Source organism: Pollachius pollachius (genome assembly GCF_949987615.1).
Source record: "Pollachius pollachius genome assembly, chromosome: 14".
Classification (NCBI taxonomy): domain Eukaryota; kingdom Metazoa; phylum Chordata; class Actinopteri; order Gadiformes; family Gadidae; genus Pollachius; species Pollachius pollachius.
Genome location: NC_136947.1, coordinates 6661092 through 6676292, shown reverse-complemented (window position 1 = coordinate 6676292; position 15201 = coordinate 6661092). Strand labels below are relative to the sequence as shown.

Here is a 15201-nt window from a genome sequence, read left to right as displayed (position 1 = left end):
ACTCCGCCGTCGGTATGTGAATGTGTGCATGGATGGTTGTTAGTTGCTTTGGATGAAAGTGTCTGCTAAATGCACTACATGTCTGGAATTAAAATTGGTTTGATTCAGGGCAAGCTGAGCTCTGAACCACAACAGCCCCCCCCCAACCAAATAAATTATAAGAGGTCCCCATTGAGGGCTGCAACTAATTAGTATTTGGATAGCAGATTACTCAGACAACAAGTATTGAATGTGACAGCCTCGAATGACACACCTGTTCACTCAATCCGCTCTGTCAATCGGGGAAGCACAGACACATCCAACTATTTAGTTCCCCAAACAAGATGATTGAGGAGCGATACAACCATTGACTATAAAATGGTGTGTTGATAACATCATGACATTTTTTGAAAACAAATAAATAATAATAATGCTCTTCTCAATTCAATTTTATTTGTATCGCACTTAATCACAGTTAAGAGTCTCAAAGGGGCTTAACAAGACATATTTATGACACCCCCCTAATCCTATCCCCCCAAGGCAAGAAACAAATCCGTGAAAAAACTTTTTGGATTCTCAAAATCAAAAAGGTAACTGTCTTACCTTGAGCAAGTCCTCTACGACATCCTTATGACCGAAGTGACTTGAGAGATGAAGTGGCGTCCATCCCGCCCTGGCATCACTCCGAGCTAAAGCGGTGGCAGAGGTCAAGAAGACCAAAACCCGCCATCAAACGTATATTAGCCAGTTAAACACAAGCCGTTTCGTTTTGATGAACCTGCACTTACATCTGCAGTTGAGATCGAAATGGTGACTGTGGGCCATCATGAGCCGGAGGAGACTCTGAACACGTGATCGATCGCCCTCCTCTGCATGGAGGAGCATCTGGGCCTCGAGCTCGGCCGGGTCCATCACCGAGTGACCCTCCCTACCGTCACTTTCCTTTGAAGAGAACCAATAGACTTCAGTCTTTAGACGAGTGTCAGATGGCACATACAGTGACTCGTCTTAAAAAAGTGTGTTGGTAGAGAATGCAACGTGTCGCAACGTGTTTACAAAGACTAGGTCAAACTGTACTTATTGTAATATAAACTGACTAATCATATATCGAGTGACCTTTATTGTTTGTTTGGAGTAAAAAACACTGCATATTTAAACTTACAGGTTGGACGGACATGGGTGAAACTTGTTGCTCGCAACAAACAGCGCCAGCCAGTGAAGAGCTTTTTTTTTTAAAATCAGCTCAGTTTACAGCCGCTGCTGCCCCCCCCCCCCCATGTCACGTGACTAGCTGCACGCTCACAGGGTGCTTTCACCGTCCACGTGGGTTCTGTGTCTAAATGACGTCAGGTCCCCAGCGTTAATAAACAATAAATATATCTCATAAATAATATCAAAAAAGATGATTGACATTTTGGTAACACTTTATAATAAGGTGCCATAATAAATAGTCAACTAGTTATTGCCTAACTCTTTGTTAATATTTGTTAATTGTCACTAAAATATCTAGGCTATTTAGCACAAGTTAATCGTTTTTTTTCACTGACCAGAGTGTCGCTGGTTAGGGTTAGGGTTAGGGTCGTGTGTTAGGGTTAGGGCCATGTGTTATGGTTAGGGTTAGGGCCGTGTGTTAGGGTTAGGGCCTTGTGTTATGGTTAGGGTTAGGGCCGTGTGTTATGGTTAGGGTTAGGGCCGTGTGTTATGGTTAGGGTTAGGGCCGTGTGTTATGGTTAGGGTTAGGGCCGTGTGTTATGGTTAGGGTTAGGGCCGTGTGTTATGTTTAGGGTTAGGGTTAGGGCCGTGTGTTAGGTTTAGGGTAAGGGTCGTGTGTTAGGATTGGGTTAGGGTTATGCAATCAACTAATATTTAATTAATGATGAAAAAACTATTAAATTATGCCAAAAAGATATTTTAGTAACAATTAACAAATATTAACAAAGGGTTAGGTAATGACTAGTTTGCTATTTATTATGGCACCTTATTATAAAGTGTTACCCATTCAAATCTTAGCACCCTTTAGAAGCTCATGTTTCAAAGAGAAAAAAAATGCACATTCTTGTTCTCCTGCCCACACTCAGAGGGATGATTGGTTCCTTTAAAATAAAATGGCATTCATTTTCAGCCTTTTTATGGAGATCCTATGAGCAAGCCTACGTTTCCGGCCTTAATGTGAAGAGACATTCAATGGAACACAGCCCACACATAGCCCTATCACCAGACTATCCTGAGACTTACTTCAATGGCTTCGTTGTTCATGAAAAAAAAAGAGATGGGAGAAAAAAAGAACTGCAAGTTAAGAACTAAATTACGCAAGCATATATTCATCAAATCAGGTCTTGTGCCGGCGAGGGAAGACGTGAACGGTGTGAGTTCAAGTTAATTAGCCCGGCAATTATTGTAAGCTGTCACACTCGGTGACTGCGCGTGTGTGCTACGGTGCCTAATCCCCCACAAATGACAAGATAATGGCGGCAAGGAGAGGCCACCGCTTCAAAAGGAGACTAGAGATACTATTCCCAATGGGGACATTTAAGAGACGAGGGAGAGGGGGGGAGAGCGAGAGAGAGAGAGAGAGAGAGAGGGAGAGAGAGGGAGAGAGAGAGAAGGGCTCATAGTGGGTCTATACTGTATCAATTATCCACACATATTCTCTTGACTCTCTCACACACACTCACCCACACACACGCCCACAAACAGATCGGCACACAATTATAAACACAAACACACCCACACAACCACAAACAGGTCAACACACTCACACAAACACACACACACACACACACACACACACACACACACGCGCGCACACACACACACACACACACACACACACACACACACACACACACACAACATTACATTTAGTTAGCCGATGCTTTTATCCAAAGAGACATACTAAATAATTGTATTCAACCATGAGGATATAACCCAGAAATTGCAAATACCATGCGAGTACTTAAAATTCATCGAATAGGAAAACTGCACACTCCGAACACACCTCTGCTTTTCCTTACTTGAAAGAGACGAAACTATGCAGTGAAAAATATGTTTTTTGCTTTGATCTTATTGAATTTGGGGTTGCTAAGCTACACGGAAGCCTGGTGGGCGCACCTGCATCATCGGTGTCTTCCTGTTTCAGTGCATTTACAACCGCCGAAATATGTTCAACTTGATTATAATTATCATGCATCCAAGGAACACAATTTATCTGCTTATGTTTCACTTCAGGCCGGGCCACAATATGTTACCGTCGCATTTTTAGACAATGCTATCACCTTGATTGTCGGGCCTATTGTGAGTGATAATGCAATTGATGTCATACACTTGCATTATGTGCATACTATTTGTTTAAACCCAGGTGACGGACATTTTAGTTATCGCATAAAAAACGAAATTAATGAAGAGATTCAAGTATATTTCAAATATTAAGATTGCCTCTGAGCAAGTGAAGCCGTTTTTAACTTTATATTGTGTGGCTGTTCAATACCATACAATGGTGTTCCATACACTAGAACACCATTCGTTCAAATGTAATAATGTTTATTTATAACAATACATATTTAAAACATGATCAATTAATATTTCAGCAGATTTTGAAGGTGGGGTTAGGTTACATCACTGATAACCCAGCGGGCCACCATTTTCTCCAGTCTTTTTTAATAAAAAATTTAACATGACAAAATGTTGTGACGATGAGTCACACCCAGACCTATTACATGGGCTTCAAATATCAAAAATATGATAATAGCCTTGCCCTATCGCAAGCAGGACTGCAGGTTGAAGTGCATCTGTGAAAAACGTTTTGTGAATCATTTCGTCTTAAACCTAACATGATGTCTTTAATACACTGGTAGAATAGAGTCTGTTTTGAACAGTATTTCTAAATACATCAAATATCCAGCCTTGCCTCTGCTTTTTGTATGATTTGACTTGTGTTCGGCAAAAAATGGTCTATCAAGATGGCAGAGTTGTAGTTGGGTGGAGACTGTATTATGCATCCAATGGCCAATTTAAACGTTGAAATGGAAAAAAAAACAATGGTTTACAAACAGCACAGGGAGGTGACTCAACCTCCTGTGTTCGGAATACCTATACCCCATAATATATGCTACCCCCCACCCTTAAAGCATCGATCATTGTTGGTGAGGCATCACCCGATGTTGTTGGGGTGACTGATTGCTGTGTTCAGATAGGGCATGTCATTTTTGAACAGTGCAATCTTTTGACACAATCTCTTTCAAAGTGTTTTTTTTTTACAGGTTAAACTCCACCAGTTTACATCCACAGACCTTGGGAACTTTATTAATCATTTTCTGTTCCAACACAATCATTTCACTCCCTCTCTGTGCTCTCTCTGACAACTGGCTCTCCGTAGTAACACCTCAGGATTTGGACACACACCACATTGTAATGGCGTGTTTCCTTAATATTTACAATTCAGTCCTGTGAGTAGAATATTTATCCAAAGGGACGTAGTGAATTCAAATACATGTCGTTCAGGAGGGAGAGAGTGGGAACATACCCACAACCCAGTTAGGCAGTTTGGGATTGAACAGAAGACCTTCTGGCTGGGAGTCCTGGGAACTCTATACACCATCCAGTGTAGTGTGAGGAGGCTGAATGTGCATTCAACCTCCCATGCATTCGCCCTTTAAGATACATAGTCTTACTTGGCTGTATTAGCTCAACCTTTCGTATAATGATGTATAATGATGGTGTTGAGGACCCCTTCCTCACACACACCTCCACTGCTCTGTGTGGAGAATGGCAGGGGAGAATGTTCAGAGCTGAACATTATCAACTCCACTGTTATTAAACAGGATATGAATGGCTCATAATGAGCTTGAAATTACTTGATTATTCCATCTTGCTCCACTTCAAATCTCAGCACAAACCATTTATCACCCTAAGTAGATTTGAACAATGCCAATTGTCTGATTAAAGTTAATTGAACTCCTCAAATCTTTCTGACCTTCTTCTGTTACTGGGACACTTGACCCTACACTACCGAAGTCCCAAGTCATATTTTTGGTTCCCATTTCCAATATAGGTTACCAAATGTAATTGTCAACAGAAAATATTTATTGACACACAGCTCTTGATACACAACTGTTGTGTATACAATCGGAGACAAAGCTTGTCTGCCGTTCCAAACATCCTCATTGGCACAAGCAGAAAGCAAAAAGGAAATGGAAAAAAAGATTGCCATCAAACTGATAACTTGTTTTGATTATAGTTATTAATCAGAGCTTTTGTTTTATGTAATGATGTTGTTGATATAGCAATGATTAGAATGACTGTAACGTGCTGCACCACTGTGTACTACTGGGTATTTTTGAGTGCGCACTTCAAAAATACATGAGACCGTTTTAGCATTTCACATTGTACAAATTTACATTTCTGCACCTCGGGCCCTGGATCTGAAAAACGCATTCACAAATAGTATCCAAACAAGGAATGGGGTGCGCTTGGGAAATAAAATTTGTATTTTACATAATTTAATCAGAGAATTGTTATGAAAAGAACCAGGGCCAAATAACTTCGGCATTCGGCATTACAATTCCATGTGTATTTATATTGTTTTGTTTATTTATCCATGTATTTATCGCTGAACGCCTTTATAATTTCTTGAAACATTTTGTTTCATTTCAAATGACAATCTCAAAGGGAATGTCGAACACAAATTGATAAACCTACTTCTGTGCCATGTCCCAATTTGCCCTCTAACTTGGTGCAGTTGTGACCAGATTTACTCCATTATAGCCTAGGCTTCATCTTTGCACAATAATAGCAACAGTTCCCACCAGCAGCTCCTTCAGTAACACTTTCACTATGCTGCAGGGTTGCCTCTTGTTTTCTTTCAGACCACAGCTGGGAAATCCACAAAACATTGTCGGGCCAACCAAAATGACAAATGTGTGTCTGTGACCAGGAATACAATAAGCAACTTGCAATGGACCTGAACACAAGATCCAATTGCTGGGATCTGACAGAGGATGGGCAGCTTACTGAGTACACGTATCTTCCCAGCAGGTATGTTGTGGGTACGCTCTCCACCTCTTTCTGTTGCTGCTCATTGACCCTCGCAGGTCAATCAGATTGTATCGAGTCACACGGAGAGGAGGAGACCAGACACGAGTCATAAACAGAGCTGTGCTTCTGAGACCAAACAGGGCCACTAACAATGGTTTGGGTTGGGTCCGGATGCACAAGCCCTGGAAGATTACGTTTACAGGAACCATGCATTCGGTGCATTCCATTTTTCGTTTCCTTGTTATTTCTTCAGTTTAATTTGAAACCAGTTATTAATCCTTATTAGTCCTTACAAGACAGACAGACCTGTTATTAGCTCCTCTAATTCCTTACCAGACAGACAGACCGACAGACAGAACCACAGACAGATAGAACCACGGACAGACAGACAGACAGACAGACAGACAGACAGACAGACAGACAGACAGACCGACCGACACACAGACAGACAGACAGATAGACGTGTTATTAGTCCTTCTTAATGCAAACGAAAAAGACAGACAGGCCAAATTAATTGGGAAACAAATTGGGCTCAAAATCCGATAATGCCTATTGACCCTTTCCCACATTAGGCAAAATGTAAAAAAAAAAAAAAAAACTAAAACTAAAAACCACTTACTAAAATCGGCCATTAGATATAGAAAAGCAGTTGGCATATTTCCAGGAGCGAGGGGTGGTGGATTCGCCGTGGTGGTGTGGAGCTGTGTTGGTGTGAAGCTGTGGTGGTGTGGAGCGGAGACGGAGCTGAAGATGGGATGCTGCGCTACACTGTGCGTAATCCACGAGGTGCTCTGGGTACATTTTGAGATGACAACACGCGTACCCATGTTTTAGTCTTATGCTTTTTCATTAGTTCATTAGCAGAATGCAATGTATTTGCAGATCAGAATGAGCGTGTTTAAATAATATATTGGTCGTTGGATTCGGCGTTTTTTTTTCGCGTGGCACCTGTTGCCTTTTCTGACAGATTTTGGGCGAACGAATTGACGGCGACCTAGGTTTTGTTTTTCAATTCAGGACAATGTCGGAAGATCAGTTGTACGGTTCTTCTAACTCAAGTGGATATTATTTTGGCAACGACTCAACCAAAATCCACTCCAACTTCGCGTTTTCTGGACCTGTGTTTGTCGTTTTGGTGGTGATGATGGTGACTTTGGTTGTTGTGATTGTCCTGGGAAACGCGTTGGTTATCTTCGCTTTCAAAGTAGACAAGAGTTTGAGGAGACAATGCAACTACTACCTTCTGAATTTGGCAATATCGGATTTCCTTGTAGGTAAGTTCGATATGTAGCCTATTTATGCCTCTCGTCTTTTGACCACCCACTACGCATAGATACTATCTCAAGTTTCACGACCTTGTCACGAACATTCTCTCAGTCTTTTCTGTCTTGTCTTTTTATGTCTGTCTGTCTGTATGTGCATAATCACTGTATGCATATGTATTGTAGGGGTATATGTATGCATATTTACTGTACTGTTAATGAATGGATGAATAAATGAATGGATGATTGAATAAATGATGAATGAATGAACAAACTAACAAATGAATGACCAAACAAACACACAAACATACAAACGAATGAATGAATGAACACATGCAAAACCAGATCAATGCAGCGAGTTCCACCCCTTCCACACCTCAGTCCTCACGGTGCGACTGTGTGACTGTGTGACCTGAGTACCCTTGTTCTCCCCGACGTCCCCAGGGGCCTTCTGCATCCCGCTCTACATGCCCTACGTCCTGACGGGCCGCTGGACGCTGGGCCGAGCCCTGTGCAAACTCTGGCTGGTGATGGACTACCTGCTGTGCTCCGCCTCCGTCTTCAACATCGTGCTCATCAGCTACGACCGCTTCCTGTCCGTCACGCGGGCGGTGAGTGGGGACGTGGAAACGCGGCCCGTTGCTCGGCGTATCTCGATTTTGAATCGGCGTATCTCACTTTTTTATCTCCCCGATTGAAGGCGCCACAATTCTTAACCCCTCATGCCTCCATCCTATCCATTGGCTCAGTGTGATTGTGATAGGTTTGAACCTAAGTGATGAAACGACTGAGGCCTATGCTTTTTCCCCCCTCGGGAAACCGTATTGCAGGTTAATGGTTTCTTTGGGAACGGGACAGCTCAGGTATTGGTTCGTAGCCTAAAGGCCAGGGGAGTCAGAGGTGATTCAAGGCAACCCTCTGTCCCGGCCGCAACCATCTGTACAGGTTAATCCTCCCTGACCTGCCCAAGCCCGGCGCCGCCGCTAATGAAAGCCCTTTTGGCCGTGGCAGCGGACACAGAGGTCAGAGGTCATGTGCTGGAGCCCTCAGCGCAGAACGGCTCTGGTGCTGCGGCCGATGCCATGCCTGTCGCCACTCTGAGCCCTCTTTCAGGCGCCCCCCCCCCCCCCCCCCCCACTCCATGCTGAATGAATGGCCAGTCACCACGGGGCTGTACTTCAGAGGGAGTAGTGTGTGTTATGAACGTGTTAGGTATGAGGTAGTGATGACTAAAACCAGGTATTGTGGGAACAATCAACGAGAGCAAAAATGAATGGATTTTGGATACAAAATGGTTCTTTTCTTTTTTCTGACGCACGAGAGTGACTTGTTGGTTTTAATCATTTTGAACATTCCATCTGAGGTGTGTATTTTTCTTGTGCCGACATGACACACCTCCTGTCTCCTCCGCTGGCAGTTGCTGCCCAGAATTATCCTGTTTTCTGTGTGTGTGTGTGTGTGTGTGTGTGTGTGTGTGAGTGAGTGTGTGTGTTTGTGTGTGCATGTGTGCGCGCACGCGTGTGTGTGTCTCAGTCAGTGTGCCCATATGCAATGCATGCTAACTCTAAGATGAGTGCGCAGCCTGGCACAGTAGACAAAGAGAGTGTTCTGTTTTCTTTCATAAGCAAACACTTAACATCAGAGCAATGAATACAAATAACACCAGTGAGAGAGAGAGAGAGAGAGAGAGAGAGAGAGAGAGAGAGAGAGAGAGAGAGAGAGAGAGAGGAGCTAGACAGAGTAAGAGAGCTAAAGGACGAGAGAGCAGGAGAGCTAGACACAGAGAGAAGGAGGCACAGGGAGAGATACTCTTCTTTAATTAGCTTGCTTTGATCATGGGGATCCTCTATCTGCCAGGGTCCTGAAAACCAGTCGACATCAATCACAGCAGAACCAGGCCGCGGGAAAGGGTGCATTTTCCTAAAAGCATTCCCCACCGATCCCCTGCAATATTTAAAGGTTGTCAAAGTTAGCCTTTGACAATCGCAGGTGGAGTCAGAACGAATGTGCTTAAAGAGTGGAGATGGGAGCTGATACCATTACAAAAGGCTACAGTCGGTGATACAATACATTTTCGGACGTATTTCCTATTTAGAGGTTTGACCTTGCTGAGGAAATCCAGCCTCTCCCAGACCAATCTAGTGGGTAGCATTAGGCAAGAGCTGTGCAAGAATAGGGGATGGGTTAGATTTTCCATCTGTGGATTGAATACTGCACTGGAAGGGAAGGGATTACATTTTTTTACATTATCATATGAACAGTGTATCAAATATGATGGTTTGACACCAATAGTAGTACCTTCACACACAGCTAGTAAAGAATCAGATGTTGAGTTCCTGTAAGTAATCAGTGAATTATTTATTATTATTGTGGAATTGAAAGTATGTAAATAACCATGAAATCTAAAAAGAAACCACAATATTTATGAATAAGATTACACTGTGTAAGTATATTCTTTAGAAATTGACTGCTAATGGAGGCTTTGAATGTTCTCCTATTGATGCTAGACCATTGTTATCCTTATTGAGTAGTCCTGTAATCTCACTTTATCGATGGGAGATCAATGTGTAACCTAGCAACACTGTAGCTATTTACTGTGCACAAAGCAAGGTGTATAGATCTTCTGCTATTACTACTACTACTACTACTACAACTACTACTACTACTTCTACTAATACTAATACTACTGCTACTAATACTACTAATATCACCACTAACCATACCACTATACAATTAATACTACACGCAACATTTAAAGACTACTACTACTACTGCCACTTCTACCACGACTACTACTACTACTACTACTACTACTTCTAGTACTACTACTATTACTACTACTAGTACTCGTACTACTGGGGTTGCCGGGCTCCAGGGGTAGGGCAGGGTAGTTTTCCTAGCTGAGTGCCGAGGTGTTCCTGAGGAAAACACTTAACTCTGACTGCTCTTGACAGGTTGGCTTCTGCCTCGCATGGCTGACACCGCAGTCACAAATGTGTTTATGAAAGGCTGTATGAATGACTGTGTGAACAGGTGTAGGTACGTGTGTATGAATGGGTGTCTGAATGGCTGTAGGAATGGCTGTGTAAACAGGTGTATGCATGCGGGTATAAATGTGTGTACGAATGTGTGTATGATTTGGTGAACAAGGCAATATATATGAAGCCCTTTGTGTGGCCACAGGACTGAAAAGCGCAATGTAAATGCAGTCCATTTACTATTTACTTGTCCTACTAGGAGTTACTACATCTACTCCTTTTACTACAACTACTACTACTGCTGTCACTACCACCACCACAAACACTAATACTACTACTACTGCTGCTACTATACAGTGGGGCAAAAAAGTATTTAGTCAGCCACCAATTGTGCAAGTTCTCCCACTTAAAAAGATGAGAGAGGCCTGTAATTTTCCTCATAGGTATACCTCAGCTATGAGAGACAAAATGAAAAAAAAAAAATCTAGAAAATCACATTGTCTGATTTTTAAAGAATTTATTTGCAAATTATGGTGGAAAATAAGTATTTGGTCAATAACAAAAGGTCATCTCAATACTTTGTTACATGCCCTTTGTTGGCAATGACAGAGGTCAAACGTTTTCTGTAAGTCTTTACAAGGTTTTCACACACTGCTGCTGGTATTTTGGCCCATCCCTCCATGCAGATCTCCTCTAGAGCAGTGATGTTTTTGGGCCTTCGCTGGGCAACACAGACTTTCAACTCCCTCCAAAGATTTTCTATGGGGTTGAGATCTGGAGACTGGCTAGGCCACTCCAGGACCTTGAAATGCTTCTTACGAAGCCACTCCTTCGTTGCCCGGGCGGTGTGTTTGGGGTCATTGTCATGCTGAAAGACCCAGCCACGTTTCATCTTCAGTGCCCTTGCTGATGGAAGGAGGTTTTCACTCAAAATCTCACGATGCATGGCCCCATTCATTCTTTCCGTCACACGGATCAGACGTCCTGGTCCCTTGGCAGAAAAACAGCCCCAAAGCATGATGTTTCCACCCCCATGCTTCACTGTAGGTATGGTGTTCTTTGGATGCAACTCAGCATTCTTTCTCCTCCAAACACGACGAGTTGAGTTTTTACCAAAAAGTTCTATTTTGGTTTCATCTGACCATACGACATTCTCCCAATCCTGTTCTGGATCATCCAAATGATCTCTAGCAAACTTCAAACGGGCCCGGACATGCACTGGCTTTAGCAGGGGGACACATCTGGCACTGCAGGATTTGAGTCCCTGGCGGCGTAGTGTGTTAGTGATGGTAGCCTTTGTTACTTTGGTCCCAGCTCTCTGGAGGTCATTCACTAGGTCCCCCCGTGTGGTTCTGGGATTTTTGTTCACTGTTCTTGTGATCATTTTGACCCCACAGGGTGAGATCTTGCGTGGAGCCCCAGATCGAGGGAGAATCAGTGGTCTTGTATGTATTCCATTTCCTAATAATTGCTCCCACAGTTGATTTCTTCACACCAAGCTGCTTACCTATTGCAGATTCAGACTTCCCAGCCTGGTGCAGGTCTACAATTGTGTTTCTGGTGTCCTTTGACAGCTCTTTGGTCTTGGCCATAGTGGAGTTTGGAGTGTGACTGTTTGAGGTTGTGGACAGGTGTCTTTTATACTGATAAGGAGTTCAAATAGTTGCCATTAATACAGGTAACGAGTGGAGGACAGAGGAGCCTCTTAAAGAAGAAGTTACAAGTCTGTGACAGCCAGAAATCTTGCTGGTTTGTAGGTGACCAAATACTTATTTTCCACCATCATTTGCAAATAAATTCTTAAAAAATCAGACAATGTGATTTTCTGGATTTGTTTTTTCATTTTGTCTCTCATAGCTGAGGTTTACCTATGATGAAAATTACAGGCCTCTCTCGTCTTTTTAAGTGGGAGAACTTGCACAATTGGTGGCTGACTAAATACTTTTTTGCCCCACTGTATATAGATATGGGCTTCTAATGCACGCTTACAAACATTCAAATGATACAGTACAAAAGTATATTTGTTATTATACAAATCAGATGCTGATGAAAGATATGAATAATCACGTATACGCATGCCACACGCACATCAGAATTCATACTACTTCCACTACTACTACGATTATGAATGCTTATGCTGATAATCATAAACAATAGTAAAACAGTTATGACAAAAACATTTCTCCATTTATTTCTCTATTTGTATTTTTGCTTGCAGGATCAGATTCCAAGTCTAAAAGGAAGCATCCATAGCTGTTTAAATCAGGATATTTGAAATAACTCAACTCACTTTAATCTTAAAAATAGGTCAACTTATTCTAATATTTAAAATTAGTGGACATAAAATTGTCTTCATGTTTGTTAGGTTATCATCCTATGTTTGAATAAAGTTAGATCATTGGCAAATGGCCCTAGTGGACAAGAGGGCTGACTATTCTACATATGCATGGGGGTGTTGTACCAAACCCCACCACTAGGGTGTGTCCTTTCATCCACATCAACGGGTACATTTTGCGATAACACTGAGGTCAGGCTGCAGGGCCAGGTACAAGACAGCACTGCCTATTAGCTTGGAAAACTGTCTTGCTTGAAAGCACACCAGCTGCGCGTGGTGTGTTTTTTGTTTGTGTGTCTGTGTGCGTGTGTGTGTGTTTGTGTGTCTGTGTTTCTGTTTCTGTGTGTGTGTTTCTGTGTCTGTGTGTGTATGTTTGTTTGTATGTGTGTGTGTGTATGTGTGTGTGCGTGTGCGCACACGTGTGTTTGTGTGTGTGTGTGTGTGTGTGTTTTTTTTGGAAGGGTCGGGGCTGCTTGGCTACACTCCGAGCCACCTTGTGGTCTTGCATCTGTCACCACTACCTGCACTTTGTGTCGTAATAAAGTAGTCTAACATGGGCCGGGAGAAAACATTTGGATTATTCTAATGTCTCAGTTTGAGCATGGATAACATTGTACTACTGTTAAAACATAGTGCTATTTGTATGTCTAAAAGCAACTATGAATACTTACACCTGCACTTTCTGAATGTTCTTCCACGACTCAATCCATCCAGGGAATCTTTCTCGAATTATAAAGCAATAAATGTAGCTACAACACAAGCCACTAGAGGCTGCTAATGGGAAAACTTACACAGTTGCATATTTTATATGCACAATATTACTTTGTATATTCCAATGCTAAATCTAGGCTCAAAACTACGACCAAAAATAGATGCAATGAACTTACTTACCAACATTGGAGTGTTGACGTTTAACTATTGAGGAAACTGAAACACAGAGTTTTTGAGTTGGTTAATGTGCGTCTTAAAAACACAAGGGTCCACTAAGTCACGTGTCATATTTAATATTCAATGTGCACATTATTTCTTTGCATATACCAATGCTAAAACTAGGCTCAAAACTTAGACCAAAACATAATTCATTGTATTTATTTAGACCAAAAATAAACACAATGAACTTCCTAGCTAACATTTCTGTAGAGGGTTGACATTTAACTATCAAGGCAGCTGAAACAACACATTTTTGAGTCCGTGTTAATGTGCGTCTTTAAAACACATTGGTCCCCAAAGCTGCGCATAATAACCACAGACGATGCAAACGATGCTCCCCGTCGTGTGTGTCCACTGTAGGTGAGCTACCGGGCCAGGCAGGGCGTGCCCCACCAGGCCGTGCTCAAGATGCTGGGCGTGTGGCTGCTGGCCTTCGCCCTGTACGGCCCCGCCATCATCTTCTGGGAGCTGGCGGTGGGCCGCAGCCGCGTGCCCACGGGCCAGTGCTTCGCCGAGTTCTACTCCACCTGGTACTTCCTGCTGAGCGCCTCCATGCTGGAGTTCTTCTCGCCGCTCCTCTCCGTGGCCTTCTTCCACATCAGCATCTACCTCAGCATCCGCCGCCGCCGGATCCTCCACAGCAGGGAGTCGGCGCCGCCGCCGCCGCCGCCGCCGGAGCCCCGCATCCTGTCCTGCCCCCGCCCCCGCCCCCACCCCCACCACCACCTGGCCACCGAGGAGGCTGCCTCCCGTGCCCAGGGGAAGGACGGCCCCCCGTCGTCGCGTTCCCTGCACCAGCACCACGGGGGTCTGGGGGCGAGGCTGGCCATGAGGGGCTCCTTCCTCTCCCCCTCCTCCCCCTCCTCCTCCTCCTCCGCCACCTCCGCTAACACCACCAACGCCGCCGGCGCCACCGGCGCCACGGGCAAACTGGACCCGTCGGCGGCCTGCCGGCCTAGTCGTCTGTCCAGGGACAAAAAGATCGCCAAGTCTCTGGCCATCATCGTGTGCGTGTTTGCCATCTGCTGGGCGCCCTACACCCTCCTGATGATCATCCGCGCCGCCTGCAGGGGCCGCTGCATCCCGCATCACTGGTATGAGGTCACCTTCTGGCTCCTGTGGCTCAACTCGGCCATTAACCCCTTCCTGTACCCGCTCTGCCACAGTAGCTTCCGCCGCGCCTTCGCCCGCATCCTGTGCCCGCGGAGACGGGCCACTCAGTCCTCGGCTGACCTTCACGGCAGCCACTGACAGGGGAGTAGACGCGCGCGCGCGCACACGGAGGCGCGCGCACACACGCGAACATGCGCGAGTGCACATGGATTTATTATTAATGAATGCGTATTGTGGATATCTTTACTTGAGTCATTGGTGGTTGCAAATAACGCTGGTCACAGCTCAGTACACATGGGAGGATGGGAGATGGAGTGAAACTAGATTTTAGGAGTTATTTTTGTCATAATGACCATTGCTAGCGGCCTATTTAGGCGATACATTGTAGGAGGTGTAGTTTATTAGTGTTTTGTGCTAGGAAATACTAGAAAATACAGTGTAAATGATGCATCAGACATAATTTAAAAGTGTTTGCTATACAATATGGGATGGAAAGGACGAAAAGTGCCATTTCATGAAGCCAGTGGATTTATCATCTTTGTTGGAACTTTATGTTTGGTGAAAGTGTGCA

The 15201-nt window shown here is 43.8% G+C and overlaps 1 protein-coding gene across 1 annotated transcript; it reads left to right on the top strand.

Annotated features, from left to right (window-relative positions):
- Positions 1 to 6930: 6930 nt before the first annotated feature.
- On the top strand, positions 6931 to 14768 carry LOC307086099 (histamine H3 receptor; the record flags this gene model as incomplete). The annotated part of the gene is made up of 3 exons (XM_079751151.1): positions 6931 to 7286; positions 7719 to 7885; positions 13878 to 14768. Exons 1-3 carry the CDS (start codon positions 7034 to 7036, stop codon positions 14766 to 14768), a joined length of 1311 nt encoding a protein of 436 aa, XP_079607277.1. The 5' UTR covers positions 6931 to 7033.
- Positions 14769 to 15201: the final 433 nt, after the last annotated feature.